Genomic DNA, 13,393 nt, shown 5'->3' with positions numbered 1-13,393 from the left:
TAATTATTCATTAATGGTATTAAATCTTGTTTAATTAAGAATAAGCAGAGGCCAGAATCTCTAATAAAAACAGCAGCTCATATATCTATATGGAGCAAGTCATTTTTCAACCATCTTTAGGTCAACTGAATATTTAACATATAAAGATGCTCTGTAGTATCTTGCAGAGAAAGATCAAAACAAAAAACAAATTTGTGAGATATTATGAAGATTTAATACTGATAACTCTCAGATCTCTTTCTTAAGTTAATAGGTCTCTTGTATCTAACTGCCACCTAACATTTCTACTTAGCTGTCTTGAGCTACTTCAAGCTCCATATACCTAAAATTTAGCTTCTGTTCTCTAGAAACCTGCTTCTTCTCCACAGTTCTGTGACTATATACTATTGCCCAGGCCAGAAACATGGATATCATCCTTAATTCCTTCCCTACTCTCTTACCCCCAATTCCATTACAATTAATCACCAAAGCATTTATTTTGTTGTCTAAATCTCTCTCAAATCCAACCACATCTTTTTATCCCCACCACCACCACTCTAAAGTCAGGCCAGCATCCTCCCCCTACTAACTAGTCATCCTGGATCCAATCTAGCTTCTCCTCTGACCTGTTCTCCATATTTTAATTAGGGACGTTTTCCAAACACAGATCTAATCACATCACTTCCTCACACTTAAACTCTTTCAATGGTGTCTCATTACTCTGTTAATCCAAACTCCTTAAAGTGGTTTATAAAAACCTCAATGAAATAGCTCAAGCTTTACTCTCTGTCTTATCTCTTGACACTAGCCACTCCCCCCCAATTCTCACTCAAGACATACCACATTTCTTTCAGTTCCACCAATCTTCCTTTTCTCTTACCTGTCATCCTTTCCAAATACTACTTCTTCTAACAGCCCTTCTCCAACTTTTTATTTGATAAATCACCAACAGTTCCTCCAAGTTTTAGTTTAAATGTCACTTCTTCTGGGAGGCCTTGACCATATTTCCATTCAGTCATTCAATAAATTTTTATTAAATGCCTACTATGAGTAATGTGCTGTCCTAAGTGCTTATATATTAATAAATAAAACAGAGATGATCCTTGCCAGCCAGGAGACAGATTATTGTCAATACTAACATTTTAATTGTAATAACATTTCATTGTAATTACATATTTAGTCATCTTTGCTCCTCAGACTAGTAATTAGTATCAAGTATGAGTTAAAACCAATTTAACTACAATAACCAATTGATAAAACACTGGATGAATCAATAAAACATTAAACAAATATTTACTGAGCACCGATCATGTGACAGGTAGGCCCACAGTCCTCGGCCTAGCTACAAGACCCTAAAAGGTTTCAAATATCTGCTTTAATGGTCATCACAAAAGAAAAGTAGATCAGAGGTCAGAAGACTTAGGTTCTAATTCTGTCTTTGCAATTATCTACCTGACCTCAAGCTAGTCTTTTATTGTTTATGAACCTCATACCCTTATGTGTAATATATTAATATTTAAATTAATTATCAGTATGGAGCCTTTCACAGTATAACTTATTTCTTGGTGGGTTCAAAATCAGACTTGCTAAAAAAGTTCGAAAAATCAGAACAAGCAAACAGTTCAAACAGTGAATTCTTAAGCTGTAGTAAACTGTAAACTTTAGTACATTTAAGAAAACACCAGTAACTTTGACAACATGGATATCCAGTTAAATGTAACTGTTTTACAAAATAATTTATGGCAAGTAAAATAAGAGCTTTAGTTCACATCCCCTCTGTCCACATTTTCCCAAGGTCATCCTACAATCAAAATTCTATTATATCCTTTAGGACTCAACTCAAATGTTCCTCACCTTCCTTCTGTGAAGCCTTTCCTGATACCTTCCTTCAAAATTCCCTCCTTAGTCCTACTATACTCCCCTATATATACCTGACAGTATTCTGTTCATGACTTATAACACAATTAGTTATACAGCACTGAGAATTCTAACTACCAATGCATACTTAACATACAGCATAGCGCCCAGAATTAGGTTTCAACAAAGGCTTACTGGATGCCTTGTTTTATTTAGCACCTTTATTTACAGTTTAGACCTATTGTAAAGGGTTAAACTATAGCAATAGCAAAATTCTTTGGTCTGACAGGGCAGTTTTATGGTTTCCCATTCACATATTGGAATGACATTTCCATTTGGCCTTTAATTGTTAAGTTAAAAACCACTTCAGATTTGGGTAGAAACTTTTATAATAAATACAGGCCCGGATGAAATTTTCTTGGGAAAAATAGATTGACAGCTCAGCTTCAAAATAGATCAGTGCTTAACCTTTAAACAAATGAAACAACACAGCGAAACCAAGGATGAGTTTTAAGAGATGTAGACCAAGAGAGGTACAAACATATCCAAGAGTAAAGGCATCACACTGGAAAATACTATACAAAAATAAGCTCAAAAGAATGCAGTATTTTAATCCGCAAAAATAACTCAGATAAAACCATCATAATAACATTAAAGATTTTCTCACTCTTTTTTCTGGTCTTAAATTTAGTAGTTTCTAGAATTAACGAATTCATTGACTTTAAAAGCTGGATCTGAGATTAATAATTATAGCTTATCATACATGCTAAAGGCAGTAAAAACATAACCACAAAGAAGAAAAGTTTTCTAATGCTTGAGTTGCAAGGGACAACAGACTGTGAGTAGCATGCTATTAATCTAGACTTAATCGAATACTTAGTAATGGCTTTTATTGTCTTTTTACTTACAGACTATGCTAACGTGAGTTGGTGGCAAATTATAAATAAATTCATCATAAGCAAATATTTATCCTAAATAAACAGTATGAAGGGAACAAAGAAGGAAATCTTGTTATTCGATATTAAATAACTGAATGGAGTACATAAAACAGGAAGGTATGTTAATTGATGGATTTAACAGTAAAGGAGAAAAATCTCTGCAAATTATATATTCTCCAATGGAATTAAGTTACGATGAAGGTGACATTTCAAACCTTTGAGGAATCTCACAATTAAAGAAATGCACAAATAAATACCACTTTTCAGTGATTAGACTGGCAAGGATTAAACACAAGTTAACATTTAGCAGGGTGTGGAGAAACAGATATTCTCAAAAAGTGGTAATAAGAATGTTAAGTAGTACAATCTCACAGCAATTTTGCAATATATATCAGAAAATTGAAGTGCACATATACAATGACCCAGCAATCCGTTGCTACAAATTATCCTTTAGACACTCTCACACAATCCCAATGACATAGTCAAGAATATTCGTTGCAGCACTGCTTATACAAGCAAAAACCCTGAGATTTGGCCAATATCAATAAAGAAACAGTTATAGTAAATGTAATGCATATACGAAAAATGTCCAAGATATATTGGTAAATCGAAAGAGCACGATGCAGAATACATACCAGCTATTTTTGATAACTTATGGGGAGTATACTGCTGGGCAAGAGAGGAGAGGTTTACTTATTTTAAACATTTCTGTACTATTTTCTCATACATATAAACAATATGTGACTTTTATAAAAAAGTTTTTTTTGAAAATACTAAATGTTACTTAGCAATATATTTAAAAAAGATCAAATGTGCACTATGCAATCTCATCCAGAATGAAGAACAAATAAGTTTTCTTTTTCATACTATAACAAAGCACAGCACATCTACAGTGCTGCTAAAGAAACTGAAGCATAGAGAGGTTAATTTGGAAATTAAGGAAATTAGGCTAATAGAAGACAAAGATTCATAAAGAACTTAAAATCCTTGGATTTGGGGATTCTGAAAAATAAAAAAAGCTTAGCAGCAGCTGACTATGTAAAATATTGAAGCACAAAATGAAGAGGAAGAGTCTGAAACTGAGTTACACCTATCAGCCTCTCAGAAGAAAAACTAGTCTTAAATCTTTTAAAGACACATAAGCAATCTCAAGGTTAAATTTCTCTGAATATTCAAATTTTATCAACAAGAAAACTAAACACACTTCACATCCAGGATGAAGCAAAAGAAATAACTAAGGTTATACATTCGATAAGAATCCGTATCTAAGAAAATCCTTGTAGGGAGACAGAAGGAACAGCATGAGATGGGGTCAGTGTTCAACTCTGTGTTCAGCCTTTATGGCACAAGCTGCAGAGACGAAAAGCAACAAACTGATCCCAGTGGGGAAGAACTTCTCCTTGCTTTGGACTTGCTGGAAGGCAATCAAGCTTCAGGCATAAAAATCCCCCAGGTGACTATGATAGCCAATCCAACCAGCCAAATTTTAAATATAGATGAAGAAAACTAGTGCAAATGCTTTAAAATTTTTTAAAAGTTTCATTTCTTAACAAAGTATAATGTTTATATAAATTACAGATCTATAATGACAAACAAAATTTTTAAAAGCACTTTTCAGCAAACAGCAAGCTTCCTAAGCTATAGGAATCTAAAATGTTATCACAATTCCAGACAATAATTCAATCTCTTCCTCCACTCCAATAGTTTACCCTCAGGAAAATGAGGAAAAGTTTTCTTCACTTCTTACAAATGTGAGTAGTCTTCCTAATCTTCTACTTGTATTAGTCTAACACATCTTTTAAAATCTTTAAAGAAATAATCAGTACAAACTCATAAAGAGAATACTATTAGTAACAAACACTCCAATTTCCATAACATAGATTAATGTCTTCATTTGGAAAGAGTAATCAAAATCAACAATGAAACTCAGTCTTTCTTAAGGTCTGAACTAAGAACATTACTAGCCATTTTATTCCAATTGGATTGAAAGAAGACTTGGGGGATATTTTATTTCTCTTTCCAAAATGCCTATAATGGTGCCTCTGTATTGCCCTCATTGGCTCCTTCCTACAGCTCAACAGCAACTGAAGTGCCAGTGCCCCATCCCATTCCAGCCAGCATTCTCAATCTCTGTTTGTCTGAGAGAGCAGTCTCTTCATTGTTCGAGGTTTAACAAACATTCACTAAGTACATACAGTACTCTGGCATTGTGCTACCAAGATACGTAAGACATGGATGTTGCCCACCTTCAAAGAGCTCACAGTCTAGTAAAGAAAACAGACTACTGCAGTATGGCCAGGTGTGGCTCAAAGGACAAGATGATGCTTGAGATGGACTATTTCAGGAGATAAGCTGACACCCAAGAGGAAGGACACTGGCAGTTGGGGAGGCAAGGGGTTGGGGAAGAGTGACAACATATACAGAGGACTAAAACTAGGAATATAAGACATCATACTTAGGTTATTCAGATAATTCCAGGCATTCTGGAATAGCTGCAGTGAGATTATTATATGCCATGTTATAGAGCTTACATTTTATTATGCAGGTAATGGGGGACAATGAAAGGGACAACTAGAGGAAGGAGAGCAGTGTAGAATGTTGGCAAGTGAGGTCAGAGATTTGGAGAATCCAATAAAATCATAGACAGAATGCATAAAAAAATTGTAGTATGTTCACACAATAGAATATTACTCAGCAATAAAAAATAATGACCTATTGAGACTCACAACAACATAGAGGACACACAAAAGTATACATTGGATGAAAAAAGCCAGATACAAAAGAGTTCATATTTTATAATTCTATAAAGCTCAAGGACAGGCAAAACTAAGCTATGCTGATAGAATTCAGAGAGATGCTTACCTCAGGAGGAAAGGTTATTTGATTGGAAAGAGAAGAGCACAAGAAACTTTCTCAGACAATGAAAATGTTCTACATCTTGATCTAGATGGTGGTTACACATGCGAACATATATGTAAAAACTCATTCAGCTCTATACTTTAAATTTTACACATTTTACCATATATAAATTATAACAATAAAAAATGTAAATTACATCTTAATAAAAAAGGAAAAAATGTATACATAATTGTGGTGGAATACAATCAGAATAAGTTAAACCAGTGTCATCCCATGAGCAATATCTAACTTATAAGAATTCAGAATAAAGGTTCTAATAGACACTGTATATTCAACAAGCAAACAAAATCCCTGTAAGACCTTAACTACAAAAGTTAACTTCTTTTCCCCTTCAGGAAGATACACAGGCAAGTATTCCTTATCATAAATGCTGTGAAAATAAAGTATTCTTCCTAAAGAAAGAAATAGCTCACTTTTTACCAAAAAAATTAAAATTTTCTATACAGCAATATCTACCTTACAGGAAGTACTATAAAGATTAATAAGGCATGAGAAGCATTTAATACAGAGCACAATAAGTACTCTTCAAACTACCACTACTATTATTATTACATAATAGCAATAAAAGGGAAACTTCACTTCAAATTATGCCTAAACCACTTATTCAGAATACATTATTTAATTGCACATTACACAACTATAGCACTTCTCAACCTACAGCACTTCTCAACCTACGTGCTTCTTTTTTCTTTTTAACTTTAAGATCACCAAGTTTCTGACAGCTGAAACATCCAGTTACATTACAGAAAGACCAAGTTAACTGCAATTTTATCCAAGTATTCTTTCATTTGTTTATACCCTGAAGCCGTGTTCACCTACCAATAGATAGTAAATGTATCTTTTTAACATTTCAACAGTTTATATTATTAAAAAGCACTCTTTCACATACCAGACCAAAAGTACATGATCAAAATTCAATTTTCTGCAAGTCAATAGTCTTAAAAAATTAAAGCAAAATCAGAATGCTAAAGCAGAAAAGTCATTCACTAGAGATACCCACAAGGAAAACTATTAAAACAATCATTTACAATTCTGAACATTATATTAACATAAATAAGTCACAATTTGGCAAATGTACATTTTTAACCAACTTGTAGAAGTGCTTTGTTAATGGAAATAAGGAAGTAAAATTCACAAAAGCAAAGACTACTCAAGTACTATAATCCACTAAGAAGAGAACATTGAAGCAATCTAGCAAATCTCTTCTTAAACTGGTTTCTGAGTGGCTAAACTAAATATCAAGTTGATTTTCTAACATGTTTAACAGTCACCGGAAGGTGCCTACTACATTCAACTCAACATGAAAGAAGCAAGACTAAGAATTTAGTTATACAATTTGATAGCTGTATTTTTACTCTCACCAAATCAATTGGACGAAGAGCATCAAAAAGTCAATTCTTCATATTTCAAAATTTTATTAAAAAAACTCATTGACTCTGGACTTGAAGACACATTTTTTAAAACAAATTTTTTTTATTATTCCTACTTATATGTAACATTTAACAAAGTAGTCTTCTACTTACCTAGATTTTGTCTTATTAACATCTCGCTGCAAGAACAATCTCATTCGCAATTAAATCAAACCTGAAAGAATACATGTAAAGACCACCGTTTAATTTTTTGCTCCAGATATGAATAAGTACATCTACAATACTCTATTCTTTTAAACTAAAAACTGTAAATCAAATTATTTTCTTGATATAACATCTATCCAAACAAGTGTTTAACTAAAACATGATCATTTTAACTTGACGGAAACTTTCTAAGTACCATTTTTTTGAGGAACAATAATCTATTCAAATGAGAAGCTTAAACTTTCTAGTTCTCTTTAAAAAAATCTACAACTTTGTTTTCATTAATTTTAACAGTATGGCAACAGCAATAATTAAAATCAGTACTTGTTACTAAAACACACACTTCTATCTAGAACGATGTTTATATAATACTATTATGTACATACCAAAAAATACACCAAAAAGCTGAAGAAAAACAATTGAGTATGAGATGGCATAAAAGTATATACTAATAGTAGCCATAATAATGGCTAACATTGATTAAGTATTTAAGAAATGCCAGGGACCGTTATTCGAGAGAATAGCATACATTGATATTCTCCCGCTTCCTCAATTTAATCTTCAATCTAGTATAAAGTGACCTCCACCCTGACCCTCCACTGAAAATTTACTTGTCAAAAATCTACCTACCCCTGGGGCCGGCCCGGTGGCGCAAGTGGTTAAGTGCACGCTCTCCGACGTGGCAGCCCAGGGTTCGCCGGTTCGGATCCCAGGCACGCACCGACGCACCGCTTGGCAAGCCATGCTGTGGTGGCGTCCCATATAAAGTAGAGGAAGATGGGCATGGATGTTAGCCCAGGGCCAGTCTTCCTCAGCAAAAAAAGAGGAGGATTGGCAGATGTTAGCACAGGGCTGATCTTCCTCAAAAGAAAAAAAAAAAAAAAACCTACCTACCCCTAATTTTATCACATTCTACAAATTCTGAAAACTCACTATGTCCTACCCTGAATTCTACACATCATCTCCTACCTGAATCTTGGCTTGTTACTCTTGTGAATTCTTATTCTCAAAAAACGGCACCACCATACCTACTGCCAATCTCACCTAGATTACTGTAACTGTTCTATTTCCAGACTCACTGTCATCTCAAATTCATCCTTCTGAGCACTACATATAAGCAATCATTTTGCAATGGCCATCCTGAAGATGTCACATCTATGCTTTAAGTCCTTCAGTAGTATTCAACAATGATCTCAACCTTATCTATCTATCTCCAATCTTGACTCTCCCATTTACTCCATGTTTCTACTATACTAAACCCCTTTAACTCCCAGAACAGTCCCCATGCTCTCTCAGCCTTCATGCTTTTTCACATGGTAAACTATATCTACCTTCTATCTCTCTTTAACTTTGCTAACACCTTTTTACTAGTTTTCCAATATTTAGCTTGGTCACCCTGGCAGATCCTTCTTTAATTTCTTCAGCTACATAAAGTTGAGTTTCTCAATTGCCATAGCAAGTAGTAACAGCTCTATATCAACACTGCTGTTTTACTTGTGTATTTTCTGAACTACAGTGGACACACTGAGGAAAGAATTCATTTATCTCATTTCAGCACTTTCACTGGATGGCACATAGTAAAAGCATAATAATGCAGGCTGAATGAAAGATTTTTAGAAATTTTCTGTTGTATCCCAAAATGTACATAGGGATACAGGAAAAAAAACAAGTAAAATTCAGATTAATGTGTTTAATTCACATTTTCAAGAACTAGAGAAAAAAATTCATATAATTTCTGATTCTAGCAATGTTACTTTATGAAATAACTACATCTAAGTAAAAATACAAGTGACAAAAATCAACCCAGTGCAACCTTTTATTGAGTAATTTAATTAATTTCACTGATTATCAGTACAGTATCAAGATTTTGGGACCAAATGTTTACATCCCTACAGAAAACAAAGTTTGTGGACTATAAATCCTAGACTAATTTAAGTATTAGCCTTAAGCAGAATAGAGTTGGAGAGGAAAGTAAACATGGTTTTAATACTAATGATGTCCATAATCTAGAAAAGTGGTTCTCAAACTTGAGCGTGCATCAGAATCACTTGGTGGGCTTGTTATACAGACTGCTGGGTCCCACCATCAGAGTTCCTGATTCAGTAGGTCTAAGATTGGGGCCTAATAATTTGCATTTCTACTAAGTTCCTAAGGTCATGCTGATGCTGCTACTTCTAGTACCACACACTGAGAACCACAGACCTAAAGTTTTCTACATAATGTCTAGAAGACATGAGAATATTCTCTCTGTCGCCCACTGCCAGCAACTTTTACCTACCCAGAACGGGATACTGGAACTTATTACAAACGAAACCAAAAGTGAGAGCAGTAAAAGTCTACTATAAATTGCTGAGTCTGATGGGCTGAAAAATGGCCCCAAGAAAAATAGCCACATCCTAATCCCTGGAACCTGTGTGAATGTTATCTTATACAGCAAAAAAAAAGATCTTGGCAGATGTGATTAAGATAAAGATCTTGAGATGGAGAGATCATCCTGGATTATCTGGATGGGCCCTAAATACAATCACATGTATCTTATAGAGAAAGAAATGGGGAGAAATTTGACTACACACAGAGAAAGCGAAGACAGAGCAGGGAGAGATTTGAAAACGCTGGTCGTGAAGATTGCAGCCACAGCCAGGGATGCCAGCAGTCACCAGAATTGGGAAGAAGCAAGGGACGGATTCTCCCCTAGAGCCTCCAGAGAGAGAACAACTCTGCTGACACCTTAATTTCTGTCCAGTGATACCGATTTCAGACTTCTGGCTTCCAGAACTGTGAGAGAATAAGTTTCTGTTGTTTTAAGCCATCTAGTTTGTGGTAATTTGTTAGAGAAGCCATAGGAAACTAATATACTAAGGATGGCAGGTTCTCTAGGAAATAAATTAGAAGCACTACGTAAAAGGTGTTACGGACTGAATAGTGTCCCCATAAAATTCATATGTTGAAGCCTTAACTCTCAATGTGACTGTATTTGAAGATAGCGTCTTTAAGGAGGTAACTGAGGTCATAAGGGTGGGGCCCTAATCCAATATGAACTAGTGTCCTTATAAGAAGAGAGACACCAGGGATGCATGCACAGAGGAAAGACCATGTGAGGACACAGAAAGAAGACAGCCATCTGCAAGGAGAGGGGCCTCAGGAGAAACCAAACCTGACACCCTAATCTTGGACTTCTAGCCTACAGAACTGTGAGAAAATAAATTTCTGTTGTTTAAGCCACCCAGTCTGTGGTATTTTGTTATAGCAGCCCCAGGAGACTGATACAAAAGGATATACATGTTTGCAGAACAATGTGAATGCACTTATTGCCACTGAACTGTATACTTAAAAATGCTTAAAATGTTAAATTTTATTATATTTTACAATAAAAAAACAAAAACATACATGAATACCACACACACACAATAATTTTGACTTCAGCTGTTTATCTTGCTCTGTTCATAGGTATATTTCAAAAACTAAAAAAAAAAAAACTTTTAATCGCATTTTTCTCCAAAGAGCCAAACCAGGCCATTTTAAACACCGTATTTTTTTAAAGGGGATTTTATAATGACGTTTGATAGAAAGCACTTTTTAAATCTTACCTAAAACATATAATATAATTGGGATATTATTCAGGTGAGTACTGGGACACAACAAAAAAAGAAAACTACAGACCAATATCACTGATGAATATTGAGCAAAAATCATCAACAAAATACTAACAAACTGAATTCAATGGCACATTAAAAGAATTATATACAGTGACCAAGTTGGATTTATTCCTGGAATGCAAGGATGGTTCAACAAATGAAAATCAGTTAATGTAACTGATTAACAGGATGAAGGACAAAAACCATGTGATCATCTCAACCAATGCAGAAAAGGCATTTGACAAAACTCAATACCATTTCATGATAGAAACACTCAACAAACTAGGAACAGAGGGAAACTACCTCAACATAATAAAAGCCATATGTAAAAAGCCCACAGCTACCATCACACTCAGTAGTAAAAGAATGAAGATCAAGATCAAGGTAAGGATGCCCACTCTTGCTACTTCTATTCAACATAGTACTGAAAGTACTAGCCAGAGCAAACAGACAGGAAAAAAAAATTATGTTTGCAGATAACATGATCTTTTAGGTAGAAAATCCTAAAGATTCTTCAAAAAAAAAAAAAACCTGGTAAAACTAATAAATGATTTCAGCAAAACTGCAGGATATAAAACCAGTTGTGTTTCTATACATCAGTGATGATCAATCTGAAAAACAAAATTATGAAAGAAGTCCCATTTAGAATAGCATCAGAAAGAATAAAGTACTTTGGAATAAACCTAACCAAAGAGGCAAAAGACTTGTACACAGAAAACTACAAAACATTACTAAAAGAAATCAAAATAAGATACAAATAAATGGAAAGACATCCTGTGTTTGTGAACTGGAAGACTTAATATTGTTAAAATGTCCATACTACCCAAAGCAATCTACAGATTCAATGCAATCCTATAAAAATCTTCTGCACATCAAAGGAAACAATTAACAGAGTAAAAAGGCAATCTACACAATGGAAGAAAAATTTTTGCAAATCATATATCTGATAAGGGGTCAATATCCAAAATATATAAGGAATATCTACAACTCAACAACAGAAGAAAACAAAAGCAAAAACAAATAATAAGTAAATGGACAAAGGATTTGAATAGACAAACATCCAAAGAAGATACACAAATGTCCAACAAGTGTATGAAAAGATGCTCAACATCACTAATCATAAGAGAAATGCAAATCAAAACCATAATGATATCATTTCATACCCAAGAGGATGGCCACTATCAAAAGAACAGAAAATAACAAGTGTTGGCAAGGATCCAGAGAACGGTAACTCTTGTGCATTGTTGGTGGGAATGTATAACGGTGCAGTCACCATGGAAAATAGTATGGCAGTTCCCCAAGAAATTAAAAATAGAATTACCATATGATCCAGCAATCTGAGTTCTGGGTACATATCTAAAAGAATTCCAAGTAGGATCTCAAAGAGATGTTTACATACCCATGCTCACTGCAGCATTATTCACAATAGCTAAGAGGTGGAAGCAACCTAAACGTCCATCAACAGATGAATGAATAAAAGAAATGTGATATATACGTGTAAGAAATGTGGCATATACATAAAAGAAATGTGGCATATACATAATATTCAAAATGGAAAATTATGCAGCCCTTGAAAAGAAGGAAATTCTGTCACATGCTACATTATAAACGAAACTTGAGGTCATTATAATAAGTGAAATAAGCCAATCACAAAAGAACAAATACTGTATGACTCCACTCATATGAAGTATCTACAGTAGTTAAAACCACAGGAAAATAAAGTAGAACTGTGGTTGCCAAGGGTTGTGGGTAGGGGAAGCAACAAAATTAAGTGTTCAATGAGTAGAGTTTTAGTTTTGCAAGATAAAATGTTCTAGAAATCTGTTGCACAACAATGTGAATATCCTTAAGACTCCTGAAGTGTACACTTAAAAACAGTTAAGATGACGGCCGGCTCAGCGGCGCAAGCAGTTAAGTGCACGCACTCCACTTCGGTGGCCCAGGGTTCAGGTTCAGATCCCGGGCGCACACAGACATACCACTTGTCAAGCCATGCCGTGGTGGCAGCCCATATAAAGTGGAGGAAGATGGGCACGCATGTTAGTTCAGGGCCAATCTTCCTCAGTAAACAAAAAAAAAAAGAAAAAAGAGGAGGATTGGCATCAGATGTTAGCTCAGGGCTGATCCTCCTCAGGAAAAAAAAATAGTTAAGATGGTCAATTTAACATGTATTTTTTTTACCACAATTTAAAAAATAAATAAATATCAAGAAAAAAACACATACAAGGGTTAAGATGCAGTAAGAGAGACTGAGTGTGCCCTCCACGTGAAAAGCCTAAGGAACCATATATACATATTTTTTGAAATGGCAGTTTTCAGATATTAAATAGGCAACCACTGACAGTAAACCCTATAAGAAGGGAAACAAATGAGGTGAGCCCTCCAATAATCCCAACTCACTGCCTGGAGAAAGTACAGACTCCTACCTGGAGAAGAGGTATCCAGGGAGAGTCGTGGTCTCCCTGCGTTGAGGAGACTGAGCCAGAAGTCC

At 34.8% G+C, this 13,393-nt stretch overlaps 1 protein-coding gene across 12 annotated transcripts in view; it reads right to left on the bottom strand.

The window, feature by feature from the left end:
- The window catches only part of ZNF644 (zinc finger protein 644), a 125,482-nt gene that overhangs the window by 77,215 nt on the left and 34,874 nt on the right, over nucleotides 1–13,393 (bottom strand). For 9 of the 12 annotated variants that reach the window (XM_087447705.1, XM_014780162.2, XM_014780163.2 and 6 more), the window contains one exon: nucleotides 7,217–7,277. The exons of 2 other annotated variants lie outside the window; for them this stretch is intronic. In XM_087447705.1, the coding sequence (XP_087303831.1) occupies nucleotides 7,217–7,260 (44 nt within the window). In that variant the 5' untranslated portion in view covers nucleotides 7,261–7,277. Of the gene's footprint in view, nucleotides 1–7,216; nucleotides 7,278–7,897; nucleotides 7,917–13,393 lie in introns of those variants that run through there. One more of the 12 variants, XM_087447737.1, reaches the window with a different exon arrangement.

The sequence above is a fragment of the Ceratotherium simum genome, chromosome 2 (genome assembly GCF_057802395.1).
Source record: "Ceratotherium simum simum isolate JZ-2026a chromosome 2, ASM5780239v1, whole genome shotgun sequence".
NCBI classification, from domain to species: domain Eukaryota; kingdom Metazoa; phylum Chordata; class Mammalia; order Perissodactyla; family Rhinocerotidae; genus Ceratotherium; species Ceratotherium simum.
This window is presented reverse-complemented; position numbering and strand designations above follow the sequence as displayed.